This window comes from Ipomoea triloba, chromosome 8, assembly GCF_003576645.1.
Source record: "Ipomoea triloba cultivar NCNSP0323 chromosome 8, ASM357664v1".
Classification (NCBI taxonomy): Eukaryota; Viridiplantae; Streptophyta; class Magnoliopsida; order Solanales; family Convolvulaceae; genus Ipomoea; species Ipomoea triloba.
Genome location: NC_044923.1, coordinates 9,149,274 through 9,163,897, shown reverse-complemented (window position 1 = coordinate 9,163,897; position 14,624 = coordinate 9,149,274). Strand labels below are relative to the sequence as shown.

General features: G+C 32.6%; 1 protein-coding gene across 1 annotated transcript; it reads right to left on the bottom strand.

Annotated features, from left to right (window-relative positions):
* Positions 1-9,122: 9,122 nt before the first annotated feature.
* Positions 9,123-9,831, bottom strand: LOC116026908 (acylsugar acyltransferase 3-like). The gene is made up of 2 exons (XM_031268336.1): positions 9,814-9,831; positions 9,123-9,635 (listed from the first exon to the last, which is right to left on the bottom strand). Exons 1-2 carry the CDS (start codon positions 9,829-9,831, stop codon positions 9,123-9,125), a joined length of 531 nt encoding a protein of 176 aa, XP_031124196.1.
* Positions 9,832-14,624: the final 4,793 nt, after the last annotated feature.

Sequence of the window (14,624 nt, the reverse complement as noted above, 5' to 3'; positions counted from 1 at the left end):
ACTTACAATACAAGTAATTTACCTTGTTAACATTCATGCACCTAAGTGCACCTAGTTATAACCTTAGGTGCAACTACATCTAGACCCGTGGCGCGCTACGATTCGTTCTCAGTTCTCTCCTAGGCGCACCGTTCTCATTTGAACGCAATCCTATATGTGTGTGTGTGTACGCGAAAGAAGCCTTTAGGTAAAATCGTAAAAAAAGGAATAAATCTCAACCATAGATATAGTTCAAATCAACAACCCAGATTGAAGATGAATTAAAAAAACACGTGGGGGCATTCTTTTAATTTTGAGTAAGTAAGCCAGATTGTCTTTGTATCCGAATGCATTTTTTCTTTCTTCAAGTGCACATTTTTCCTTCTTTCAAGTGCATTTTTTTTATTCCTTCAACTGCATGTGTGTTGTTTTAACTTTTAGGCTTCATTACACATTTTTTCATCATTTGAGTGCACATTTTTCTTCTTCTTCAAGTGCATCTGTTTTGTTTCGTATTTTAATACATAGTTTCTCCTTTGAGTTTACATCTTTGTGCCTTTGAGTGCAAAAATTGACATTTACAAACAATTTGTAAGTGTAATTGCTTCAATATATAACACTTAAGTTGAATAACTTTCACTTTTAGTACCATAAATTGTATCAATTGCACATCTATTTGACGTCAACTGCCGAATTTTGACCTTCAAGTGCACATTTTTATGCCTTCAAGTGCACATTGTTATATATTTTGCATTTGTTCCAACAATGTATAACTAGCTTTGTAATTAAAATTTGTGAGATTTACAAACGATTTGTATGAGCTATTGCTTCAATAACACTTAATTAAGTTGAATAACTTAGCTTTTTTGTAATATAAATTGCTTTGATTGCACATTTTTGTGACTTCGAGTGCAAAATTTTAGCCATCGAGTGCACACTTTTGTGCCTTCAAGTGCATAGTTATGTACTTTCAAGTGCACATTTCGTATAGAATTTTTTTTTTTTTAAAAGAATCATTAGTCATGCTTATCCGCATTTTTTACACTCGAAGATGCTTTCACATCTGATCCTAATCCTTCCCCCCTCTCTCTCTCTCTATATATATATATATAACCAAAGACAAAACTTCTGTCAAACTTTTCATACTAAGAAAAAATTTAAAAAGAAAAAATATGAATAGTCAAGAAAGACGGATAAGAGTAGACCACGGATGAAAACCTGAAACAACCTAATCAAGAAGATGGAGTAAGCCCAGGAAGAATAATCAATTATTATTGTTATTAAAATATTGCATTAATTAGTTGATCTGATCCCATAATTGAATTGTATTAATTTTTATTTTTTTTAAGATCAAGAGCAGCGATGGTGGGTGGCATTCTATTCTATGTAATAGGTGGAACCCAACAGCTGCCTGGGCCATGCTGTATATTAAGAAATTCTTTAACGAAATTAGACTCAGGTAGGGTTCTTCGAAAAATAAAATGTTTGAAAAAGAAAAGTTGAGAATCATCCCAAATTTTAGGGTGTGTTTTGTTCGCACATGAGAATGGAATCGAAATAAAAATCAAATATTTGGTAATGGTAATGAGTGTTGGTGAAAATATTTTACATGTTTGGTAGGATGATATTACATGTTTGGTATGATGGTGAAATTGGAATGATTACCAATATTGATGTTTAGTTATATATAATCCTATAATAGGAATAAAGGTTGGGAAAATGGCACTTTTTCCCCCTATGTTATGTGCATATAGCACTTTTTCCCCCTGTGTTATTAAAGTGACAGTTTTTCCTCCTGAAATGTTAAATTGACATTGTTACTCTTAAAAATAATTATTTTATTTATTTTTTTCTCCAACAAATTATTACTTATATCAGTTATATGTATGGATGATCACGATTCGGTTCGAACCTAACCAAACACTGTAGCAATCATACCGAAATAGTATGGACGGTTCTGATTACGATTCAGAACCGAAAAAATAAAATTAAATAATTGTTGAACCGTGAACTAGAACTTAACCACAGTCATATATAGTGAAAAAGATCAAACACTTATTTTTATAAATCGGTACGGTTCGGTTCCAATTTCGATTTTGAACCGCCAATCAAAACTTATTTATTTATTTATTTATTTTTATAATTTTATTTCTTATTTAAAAATAGTTTAAATTCAACAATTATTTTATTTTATTTTTTCAGTTTTGAATCGTAATCTTAACCGTCTATACTATTTAAGTTCACTTGTTACAGTGTTCGATTATGTTCGTATCGAACCGTGATCTTCCATACATATTAGTAATAATTGGTTGGAGAATAAAAATAAATGAAATAGTTATTTTTAAGGGCAAAAATGTCAATTTAACATTACAGGGGAGAAAATTACCACTTTTAAAATAACTGAGGGGGAAAAACTGTCACTTTAATAACACAGGGGGAAAAGTGCTATAAGCACATAACATAGGGGGAAAAATGCCATTTTCCCATAAAGGTTTTAAAAATACTAAAACAAAGATACAATTGATCAATAATATAATGACAATCAAATCACCAATATGAACAAAAATTCAAAACAAAAGTATGATGGATGTAGTGAAGAGGCGAGAAATCGGGACGTAACAGATGAGGAGGGATAAGATAGAATGATATCTATTTTAATTAGGGAATAAAGTTTTTAATTGAAGGGGTAATCAAATCGCATAGTAGTGTTTTAAAAAGTTGTCAACCAAATTAAACAATAACAATGATTTTGATTCTCATTCCTGATGTGTAAACCCATGAACTAAACATACATTAATCTTGTCAATGGAATGATATGATATTCCTCAACTAAACATTTAAATTGATAGTTTAGAATGTATGCCTTTATATATATATATATATATATATATATATATATATATATATATATTATATGCTTATGATGGTCCCATGAGTAATAAGTCTAAATGAAGAGGGAGAGGGGTGGGGGTTGAATAGATTTATTTAGAATTTTAAAAACTTATTTATGAATGAATTTGAAGAAAGCCTTCAATGTTTGACTAAATATGTTAGTTTCTCAACACAATTATATTTTTACGGTGATATTGAAATCATAACTAGATTGGTCTTTGGTTTTGAGTGTTTGTAGCAGAAAATAATGTTAGCTGATGATTTTTGTTTCTGATGAAAACCTTGTAAGATTAATAGATCCGAGTTACGTGTTAAAATAAATAGCAATAATATAAAGTAACAAAGAAAGATTTATAATGGTTCGAGGATGGTGTAAATCTATCTACGCCACTCTTTTTATTTTTCACTAGGAGATAAATCCACTAGTAATCTTGTCTTCACATATTAGAAGTGAATCAAATTTGTGATTTGTTCACCTAAGTCTGCACAAGTTTGTTATGTTTTTCAGTAGATCAGACTTCCACCAAGTCTGTTACTCCTCACCTTTACTTCCAGTAGAGATGTTTGTACAAAATTTTACCAATGTTGGTGATTCCTTCAACTAAAAATAGACAAGAATTTCTGAATATTGCTTTGAGGCTTCAAGAGTCTTGGAGTATTATTTGATCTGAATTTCTCTTTGAAGATTGTTGAATATTAGTTAAGTATGTGCTCTGATCTATATATTTCTCTCATTCTATATTTCTTCTAAAATCCTTTGCTTCTATTTATAATTGAATTCAAATTTGTCCATGGAAGAGGAACAGATTTTGAATATAGCACTTAGACATATTTTATTTCAATTCAACTTTCTAACAATTTTAAACGTTTTTCAAAAAAATTATTTTTTTTTAAACTTTCAGCCATTCGTTGCTTGCAACATGTTATGCAGAAGGGAATATTGTCAATGAGTTGAAGATTGAAAATGATTACCTAGGAGGTGTGCAAGACGGTTCAACAAGTCTTGCTATGTCCGATCAGACCATTAATGAATCTAACGGAACAGCAAGTTCCTTCAAGGAAAGCTTCCAATTTGTAATACAGTCCGCGAATCAAGTTTTCTATAGCTTAATTGGAAAAATTGTTTCTATGTCTGACTATAAGAAATAATTAACTATTTTTTTTGCTTTGTTGTAAACATTCATACCTTTGATTACTATATTAGCTATTATCCAAAAAAAAAAAAAAAAAAAAAAAAAACATGTTCCCGACAATTCGGCATTACACTGTTTTTTATGCGATCTTCCTTAATTTGGAATAGATATTCAATTCCTTGAACAATGTGCCATTGTTTAAAATTGGAGTCATACCTCATATACTACTTTTTTATTTGGGTCACACTTGTGTGAGACCGTCTCACAGATCCTTATTCGTGAGACAGGTTGGGTCGAAGCATCATGCAAATGTCACACTTATATGTGCAAATGTCATACTTATATGCTCAAATATAATATTAATCAGGAATACAATTTTTGTTACTTATAAGAGAAAAAGTATTACATTTACCCGTATAAGTAACAAAATTTTTATTATTCCTGATTAGTATTATATTTGAGTATATAAGTATGACATTTGTGCGCATAAGTGTTACATTTACATCTTGACCCTACCTGACCCGATCCGTCTCACGGTGAGACGGTCTCACACAAATTTTTGCCTTCTTATTTTAATAATGTTTTATGTATCTTCTTGATTTAATTCCCTAAGTAGATTCACCTTACTACGTCATTGTCTTACTGCTTTAGGGTTTTATTGTTTTGTTTCTTTTACTGGTGATTTTTTTTTAATTACATGACATCTCAATCTCTACCCCTCCCTTCACTTTTACTCCATAACGTGACAATCATTGATAAGTTACCTTCATTCTATAGATTCCAAGAAAAATATTTACATCAAAAGTTTAAGTGAGATTAGAGAGTGAAAATTGGAAGTAGAATTAAGGAGTGCAAGCAGTATTTTTCCTTAGTTTATTGCTATTTTTGGTTACTGTCTCCTTATTCCATCTCTACCTTAGTTGTCTTTGCCATTTGTTAAATGCTGCAACACCAAACCTGAGTGTCTCCTTGGACTGGTTCATAAGACATGGGGAGAGAAAATAGGATCCTGGCCTGGGTTTGTTTATTGTTTCATTGTGTGGTTGATATTTTTTTAATCTCATTCTGTAGTTAGGATTTCTAGCTTATGTAGCCTATATAAAGACAATATTCTTTGTTAATTCGGTGTGTTAGGAAGCAGTAATAACAAAACATTTTCCTCTTTCTTTTACAGTTAGAGCCATATTTTAGTTGTGTGTTCTTCCATTCAGCCCTGCTATTCAACAATTTAGTATCCAAGCTTAGTGTGCCAGAGTTCCACATATTATAATATAAGTTTGTGAGTAGCTCTGTTGTCAACACTATGACCGACTTACAAGTTGTCAGTGGTATGAAAAAACTCACTAACAATAATTATAGTATGTGGTCAACTTGCATGATGTCCTACATGCAAGGGCAAGACTTGTGGGAGGTAGTCAATGGTATTGAAGTTATTCAACCAGAGGCGGAGGATGCAAATGGCTCTGATCCCAACGGAAGTGGAAGATCAAAGCAGGCAAATCCATGTTTGCCCTTAAAACAACAATTGAAGAAAAGCTCTTAGAACACATTTGAGATGCTAGAACACCGAAGGAAGCTGCTTGGGACACACTCACCAAGCTATTCTCAAAGGAAAATGCATCAAAGCTCCAACTTCTAGAAATTGTGCTACTCTCTATAGCACAACACCATATGGCGGTTACGTAGTATTTTCACAAGGTGAAGACATTATATCGAGAGATTTCAAGGTTAGATCCAGAAGCTCCGATACAGGAGACTAGGATGAAATGAATTATCATCTATGGTTTAAGACTTGAATTTAGAAATTTTCTTGTTGTAATACCAAGGTGGGAGGAGCAACAATCACTTGTTGAATTTGAGAATTTGCCGGCTAATTATTAGAAATTAGCTAAGCATATGGGAGGAGTCTCATCGAAGAAAGAAGTAGAGGCACTACATCAACAAAGATAGACAATATTCAAAGCAACATAATACTAGTGGGTCTAATAAGAATGATGATGAAGCAAAAGAGCATCAGAATGAGAGGAACACTCATGGAGGGGGAGTTCTAAAGAATCAAAGTCGTGGCAAGAGATTTGAAGGGAAGTGTTTTAACTGCAACAAAAAGGGATATATGGCAAAAAACTACTAGTCAAAGAAGAAAAATGTGGAGAATAATGCTGCGGTGTCCAAAATTGAAGAGGAAAGGGACATTGAGGCTTTATTTAATTTGCTATAGATGGGGAAATAACCTAGCTTTAACCATGACAACTTTCAAGCATATTAATTATGGAAATGATTGGATTGTTGATTCAGGTTGTTCCAACCACATGACTGGTGGCATGAAAAAAGTTATAGAATTTGCCAGAGCATAATTAAAGGAAGTCATGTGGTAGTAAAGGCGAGCAATTCTAAATTACCGATAGCGCATGTTGGTAATGTGGTAGTTTATCCTCAATGTGGTGTAGTGGATGTATAACTTCAAGACGTTTATCATGCTCTAGGTATGAAGAAGAATCTTATCTCAGTATCACAATTAACATTTTCTGGTCATTTTATCTTGTTTGGTCCACAAGATGTGAAAGTGTATCGAGGCCTTAAGATTAGTGAAAAGCCTATATTGACGAGGAAAAGATTGGAATTAATCTACGTGATGTTTGCAGAAACTACATTTATAGCCTAGTTGATCTGATCCCATGATTGTATTGTATTAAATTCATTTTTTATAGATCAAGAGCAACGATGGTGGGAATGCCAATGGCTGCCCGAGCCATGCTTTATATTGATGAGAAATTCTTTAATGAAATAAGACTTAGGTTTCTTTGAAAAATGAAATGCTTGAAAAAGAGAAGATGTGGATCATGGCAAATCTTAGTCTAGTCAATTGAATGATGGTCACACTTGGTGTGAGACTGTCTCACATATCTTTATCTGAGAGACGGGTCAAGTCGGTTAGTATGAAAATGTAATATTTATATTGAAAAATGTAACCCTAATTAAGAATAAAGTGTTTGTTACTTAAAGATTGTCATACTTTTGAGGACAAATGTAATACGTTTACATTTGGATGTAAAAGTGATAAGTGCCAAAAGTGTAGTATTTTAGACGCACAATTGATCTATATATGGTCATATGTATTTTGGTTTGTATTGGGTGGAAAATAAGACAAATGGGTGCATATGTCATATGACATTGTAAGTTGAACCAGATAAAGCCTGAAACTTATTCTGGTCACCATCTTTTGTTACCTCAATTAAGCAATCGTTATACCCTGCACCACGGTGCACATAGCAATGTGCACCACGTACGTAAAACGACGTCGTTTCGGTGTTAGTAGACGCGGACGCGAATGACTCAGGGAATTCATTATCTATAATACACATAATCATTATCTATAATACACAGAACGTTTGCTTAGAATACACAGAATGTTTGCCCAGAATACACAGAATATTGACACAAAATACACAGATGTTAGTGGACGCGAATGACTCCAGAGAATTCATTATCTATAATACACATAATCATTATATAGAATACACAGAAGGTTTGCCTAGAATACACAGAATGTTTGCCCATAATACACAGAATATTGATGCCCATAATACACAGAACTCATCCTCCTAACATTCGAATGCACAAACACATCACAACTTGTGTTAATAACATGAATACACATAATATTTACACAAAATACACAGAACTCATCCTCGTAAACATTCGAATGCACAAACATATCACAACATGTGTTACTAACATGAAATCACAACATGTGTTACTAACATGAATACACATAATGGTTGCCTATAATACACAGAACGGTTGCTTAGAATACACAGAATGATTGCCTGGAATACACAGAATATTAACATAAATACAGAGACCGGCCGAAACGGGAAACGTGATTTCCAAAAAAAACGGACGATTAGTCTACAATACTCAAAACGACGTCGTTTAGGTACGTGGTGCACATTGCTATGTGCACCACGGTGCACAGTATAATTTGCCTCAATTAAGCCATCCATCAATTCAAGATCTATACCTCCCGAAGCAGTCTACCTAGCTAGTATGAACTTAAATTAAACAATAAGGGCCATTTGGTTCACGGAATGTCAGATTACCTTAGGGAATGTTAGATTACTGGGAATGTTAGATTGTTGGGAATGTTGGATTCTTGTGTTTGGTTAAATATGATATATGTAATATAAAACTGTTTGGTTGAAGGGTTGTTTTTTATGTTATTATGGTTATTTTAATTTATTGCCCCTAACATTTTTTTCATGCATTTCAATAAATGAAGTTAAAAAATATTTTATTTTTTCATGTATTTCAGTACGTATTATTCTCAACCTCTAATAAGACATCAGTTCTTTTATTTTTGTAAATAATGATCTCCAAATAAGGTACAATACAGAGATGATAAAAACTCAACAATAACATGTAAATGATATTAATGATAGCAATATGTTTCTCTAGATTGCAATTGTCATTCAGTACAATCATACTCTATTCCTTGTAAGTTAAATTATTTAGAATTGTTGTGTTATTTGGACTAAGGTTTCTTGCATATAATATAATGGAGGATGGTGGGAAAAGCAAAATTTGTAAAATTCCATGGGAATCTTACATTACCTAAGGAAATGGATGGCATCACATTCCCTCCAAATTTAAGAAAATGCTTATGTGGAGGTTAAATAATATTCCATGGGAAAGTTATATAACCTCAACCAAACATAGGAATCTTCTATAGCTAGCCAAATATAACCTTTGTTATCCTAGATAACCCGAACCAAACGCCCCCTAAGTATTATGGCTTTTGGGTAAATGCATAAACAATAATTGTTAATCTAAGCTGCCTACAAGATTTCCACATAAATTTAAGTCTTCTATATTTACCAGCTTTAACCCATATATCTCTCTAACTAATCAAGATGTGTTTGTGCATTCGAATGTTAGGAGATGAGTTCTGTGTATTTTGTGTCAATATTTTGTGTATTCTGGGCAAATATTCTGTATATTCTAGGCAAACGTTATGTGTATTTTAGATAATGATTATGTGTATTTTAGATATAATGAATTCTCTGGAGTCATTCGCATCCGCGTCCACTAACATCAAAACGATATCGTTTCGGACCAGGGTCACTGTGGACCGTGGTCCAAGAGAATGAAGTTCTTGAACGGGCCCATTGGAACACTCACGTGCTTCGGTCTCCCCCATCCAAAATCCACGTCGTACAATGGGAAATTACATACGCTACTAAAAAAGTACTTATCAAACCCATCCTCCTCGTATGGCTTGTCTCCCTTTTTTGTGGATTCGTATATCTCCAAGGCCAACTCGTTTTCTCTGGTCATGTCTTTTGCATAGAGCCCTTGTTTTCCCTTCCTCAATTCGGCTACTAACTTCGCCACGTCCATTTCGTCGTCGTGTGTTGTTGATATGCAAAACGTGGAAAGCAGGTTTCCGGCGGATGTTGCGGCTAAGCTCTGCGGGAGAGCCAGCGGTCGGATGTTAGCGTAGTGGAAGAGTTGGGATGGTCGGAGGGGGTGGGAGACTTCTCGCGTTTTCACTGCCGAGACAATGCACTTGTAAAGAAATGCACTTACAACTTCAGTGCGCGTAGGATTTTGTATTCCCGTTTTGGCTTTTACCTATTAAGAGTTAAAAATATAATCAGTAATACTCAAGAATATAATTAGAATCTGTTTAGAAACTTAGAAATTGATTTTCTTAAGTTAGTTATAATAGGAAAATAAAATTAACTGAAAATCCTCATTCTGTTCAAAAGGAAAATGACTCATCAGCTGAAAAGTCTTTCCAATTTTTTACTTGGAAGACCTTTACCATATATCTATCTTACACTTAGTTCTCTATCTATAGCCCTATAGGTGGTATCAAATGAGAAGGTTGACCCATCATCTGTTTAGTTATTTATTTGAATTGGCCGGAGCTAGCTAAATTAATACATGGGTTATATTTAGGGGTGTGCATTCGGTTAACCGAACCGAATTAACTGAAATTTTAAAACCTTTAACCGTTAACCGAACCGAAGTATGTGTTACCGAATTAACCGAACCGAAATTTTTTTCGGTTAATCGGTCGGTTAACCGATTAACCGAACTTTTTAAACCTAAAATATAAAATTCTAAAAATAACATCTAAACTAATAAATCCAATTAAAATAAAATACAAACCATCCATAACTTCAAATATTCAAACATCCATAACTTCAAATCTTTAATCTAATTAGTATTTAGTATTTATATTTAATTATTTATCTATATATATAAAAATTCGGTTAACCGAATTAACCGTTAACCGAAATTTCAAGATTCCTTTAACCATTAACCGAACCGAATTTTTCGGTTCGGTTAATGGTTAACCGAAATTTTTCAGTTCGGTCGGTTAACCGAAAAATTTCGGTAAATTGCACACCCCTAGTTATATTGGGCTAGACTAAAGAATAAAAATATTAGCCCGATTCGACCTACCCACAAAAGATGACAAATTATTATGTTGATCATGGTCTACACAGTGTTGTCAAAAAAAAAACATTTTTAAACGTACATTATTTGTATACTGAATACACATTATACATAATAATGTACCTTCAATACTAAAATAATGTAACAAGCTAAGGTACATTATATTTTTAATATATACTAAAAATATATTATTTGTGTACTGAATGTACATTATTTGATAATATAATTTTTTTTTGATAATATATAAAATAATGCTCTTTCAATATTCAAATAATATACTATGAAAAACAACTAATGCGTCTATTTTAATTTAATTATTATTAGGATGTGAATGTAGTGCTTATTTTAGAACTTATACCTTATTTTAAATGATAAATAAGTTAAAATTTATGTTTGGTAAAATATGAATTGAAAGGTTTAAAATAATACTTAGTAGCTTATTTTAAAATCCTACCAAGTTTTTCAAAAAAAAAAAATAAAAAAAAATCCTGCCAAGTAGGTGGGGTAGCATTTCAAAATAAGCTAATTGCTTTTTAACTTTTTTTAAAAAAAATCTTTTTTAATTCACAAAAATGACACCATCTACCATACCATTATATTCATTAATCAAAATTTCAATATTTCAGTTTATCCTTTTATGTCTTTTTACACTTATCAACTAATTCAGAAATTAATTTTACCAAACACTTTAATTTCAATTAATTAATTTATTAGTTACTATTTTTCAATTCTCAACTATAAATTAGCTTTTCAGTTAGGCGTGCTAAACAGATATCTTATCAACTACTCTGGTGTGAAACTATGTCATGTATGTTTAAGATGGATCTCAAAAACAAGTTTCTGCCAAATCTCATATATGTGAGTCTAACAAAACTTACCACTTTCAAGTAAAAGCGGTAATACTTTTGAAATAATTGTTATCACATTTCAAGTGAAGGATAAACTAATTAAGGGACAACATATAACATATTGAAAGTGAAACTATAATTTTTTTCGTTAAAATGCAATAATTTTGAAGTATTAACTATTATTTTTCAATTCAAAACTAAATACTTGTCTAGAAAAAATATATAACATATTTAAAATAAAATTTATCACTTGTTAGCTAAGAGCATCCCCAAATGGGTTTTCGATTTTCATTAGTTTTTTCGTAAGGTAGTGGAAAGAGAAAGTAAGAAAGGGGGAAGGTTCTTGCATAGGAAGCGCTTTTGTAGACCCTACTATAAATTAAGGAAAAGAAAACAGAGCTAGTTGGTACGCGCCTTGCGCACAAATAGCACCAGCCAGGAGCGTTAGGGTAGCCGCCAACTAGTAACCACCCTAACTACTTATTTTTTTCTCCTGGCCCCCCTTCCTTCTTAAAACTGATCCACCTTAAGCTTCTAATCTACGCACATTAAGTTGGATTAACATAAATATGGCTTTGTAGAGAAAATCTTATAAAGAATATTGGAATTGGTTGTGTTTTGGAACTGCAAAAAAAAAAAAAAAAAAAAAAAAAACACCTTAAGAAGGAAAAAACACAGCTTAAGAAGGAAAACAAAGCATCTTAAGAATGAAAACTACGCATCTAAAGCCTTAGGCCAACCCACCTTAAGAAAGAAAACCACGCACCTAAAACTTTTGGCCGATGCATTTAAGTTTTAACCTTAATAAGATAATAAGTGGTAGATATCGTAGTGGACACTCGTACCCAAATTGGTGGGGTAAGTTTTGAAAAAGTCCACCCGTTATGAGGTGGGAGTAAGAGTNAAAAAAAAAAAAAAAAAAAAAAAAAAAAAAACACCTTAAGAAGGAAAAAACACAGCTTAAGAAGGAAAACAAAGCATCTTAAGAATGAAAACTACGCATCTAAAGCCTTAGGCCAACCCACCTTAAGAAAGAAAACCACGCACCTAAAACTTTTGGCCGATGCATTTAAGTTTTAACCTTAATAAGATAATAAGTGGTAGATATCGTAGTGGACACTCGTACCCAAATTGGTGGGGTAAGTTTTGAAAAAGTCCACCCGTTATGAGGTGGGAGTAAGAGTTGGTGGTAAAGATATATATAAGACGGATCGAATGATGGTAACCTTCCCTAACTCATTGTCATCTCTAATGACCTGTTTGGTTGGATGTAGTTTGGGGGAAATTGCAATTCATTGAATTGCAATTCAGTGAATTCCCAAACTACAGTGTTTGGTTTGAGGGAATTGCAATCCTGCGGAATTGCAATTCCCTCCAAATGTTGAATTGCAATTCATGGGGTACCCCCATGAAGTACCCCATGAATTGCAATTCGGTGGAGAGGAGGGTCAATTTGTTGGTGTAAAGACAATTTTGCCCCTCCTCCCATACCATATGTCTTATTTTTTTTTTAAATTTAAAAGAATTATTATTTTTATTATTATTATTGTTATTATTATTTTGAAAGAATTATTATTATTATTTTGAAAAAGTTATTATTATTATTTGAATGAATTATTATTATTATTATTATGAGTATAATAATAATAATAATTCATTCAAATAATAATAATAATAATAATAATAATAATAATAACAATATTATTATTATTATTATTACTACTATTATTACTACAATATCTACCACAACATAATGGTATTTTAGTCATTTTGTTGCTTCTTACCTTTCAATTACATGTACTTCTATTTCTGCATACCAAACACTGTAATTCCAATTCCTACTTTATTCATTGAATTGTAATTTCATCGAATTACAATTATTTTTTCCCATAATTCCCTCCTCCCAACCAAACGCCCTGCAAGTGTAGATTCATCACAGTTTCATTTCTTATTTATGTTTTCATGCGGTTTCAAAAACAAATAAAAAAATATTCCATTTTCATGCATGGCGACCATCATTTATTTCCCCCCACAGAACCAGACGACATTGATGGCGACTCTACCTTACTGCTACTTCTCTTTCCTCTGTTTCTTTCCCTCCCAAACTCCTTTGTTTCTTTGTAATACGTTACGTTGGATTCCCCCCACCCCTTTCTCCTTCTCTCTCCTACTGCTGTCGGGCTTCCCAATAACACAATACAACCCTAATAGCGTGCCACGTGGGTATTTTAATCCGTTCAAATTAAAATAAATCAGACAACAAAAAAGGGCAAAGAAGCCAATATTACTATTCACAAAAGATCTTTCGAAAATTTAATAAAGGTAATCCATGTGGAATAAAAGTTGTCAATACTTTTACGGGTGGTTTGGTTCACGGAATAGGTAAGGAATGACATAGCATTCCCAGTAATACCCTATTCCATTCTTTGGTTCGCATTTGTATTCCCAGGAACATTGTTCCTGGGAATGAGCTACCAGCACCCTGGTATTAGCCTATTACTGACTTATCAGGAATAGTTATTTTATTTTATTTTCATTTTTACCCTTTTCTAAACCTTAATTTTTTACTCATTTTTCTCTATATCATCGCATCCATCACCTTTCTCCCTGTCATCGCACGCATCTCACTTCCGTCATTGCAAATTGAAATTCTTCTTCAAGGTATTCTTCTAAATTCACTACAAGAAAAATGCTCATAGACAACGGTTTTTAACCGTTGTCTATAAGGTAAAATTTCTGTTGTTGAAGTCGGTGTTGTTGTAAGTCCCGCGCAAAGACAACGGTTTTTAACTGTTGTCTTTTCTAGAAAAGACAACGGTTAAAAACCGTTGTCTATTGAGTGTTGTTGAAGCCGGTGTTGTTGAAAGTCACGCACATAGACAATGGTTTTTAACCGTTGTCTTTTCTAGAAAAGACAACGGTTAAAAACCGTTGTCTATTGAGTATTGTCGAAACCGGTGTTGTTGTAAGTCCCGTGCAAAGACAACGGGTTTTAACCGTTGTCGTTGCGCGGGACTTACAACAACACTGGTTTCAACAACACACTAACCGTTGTCTTTTCTTGAATGACTACGATTAAAAACTGTTGTTGAAATTAGTATTGTTAAAACGTCAAATTAATTATTTGATAAATTTTTACAAACGCTACAATTAGCAGCATTTGCATATAGCATTTTGAGAAAAAATAATTTTTCTCAAAGCATCTCTAATTAATTAATTAATTAATTAATAAAATTACTTTAAAAAAACGTTAAAGTTGAGGTTCGAACCCTCAATGGGATTGGAAAATAATAGAGCCTTGAGGCTT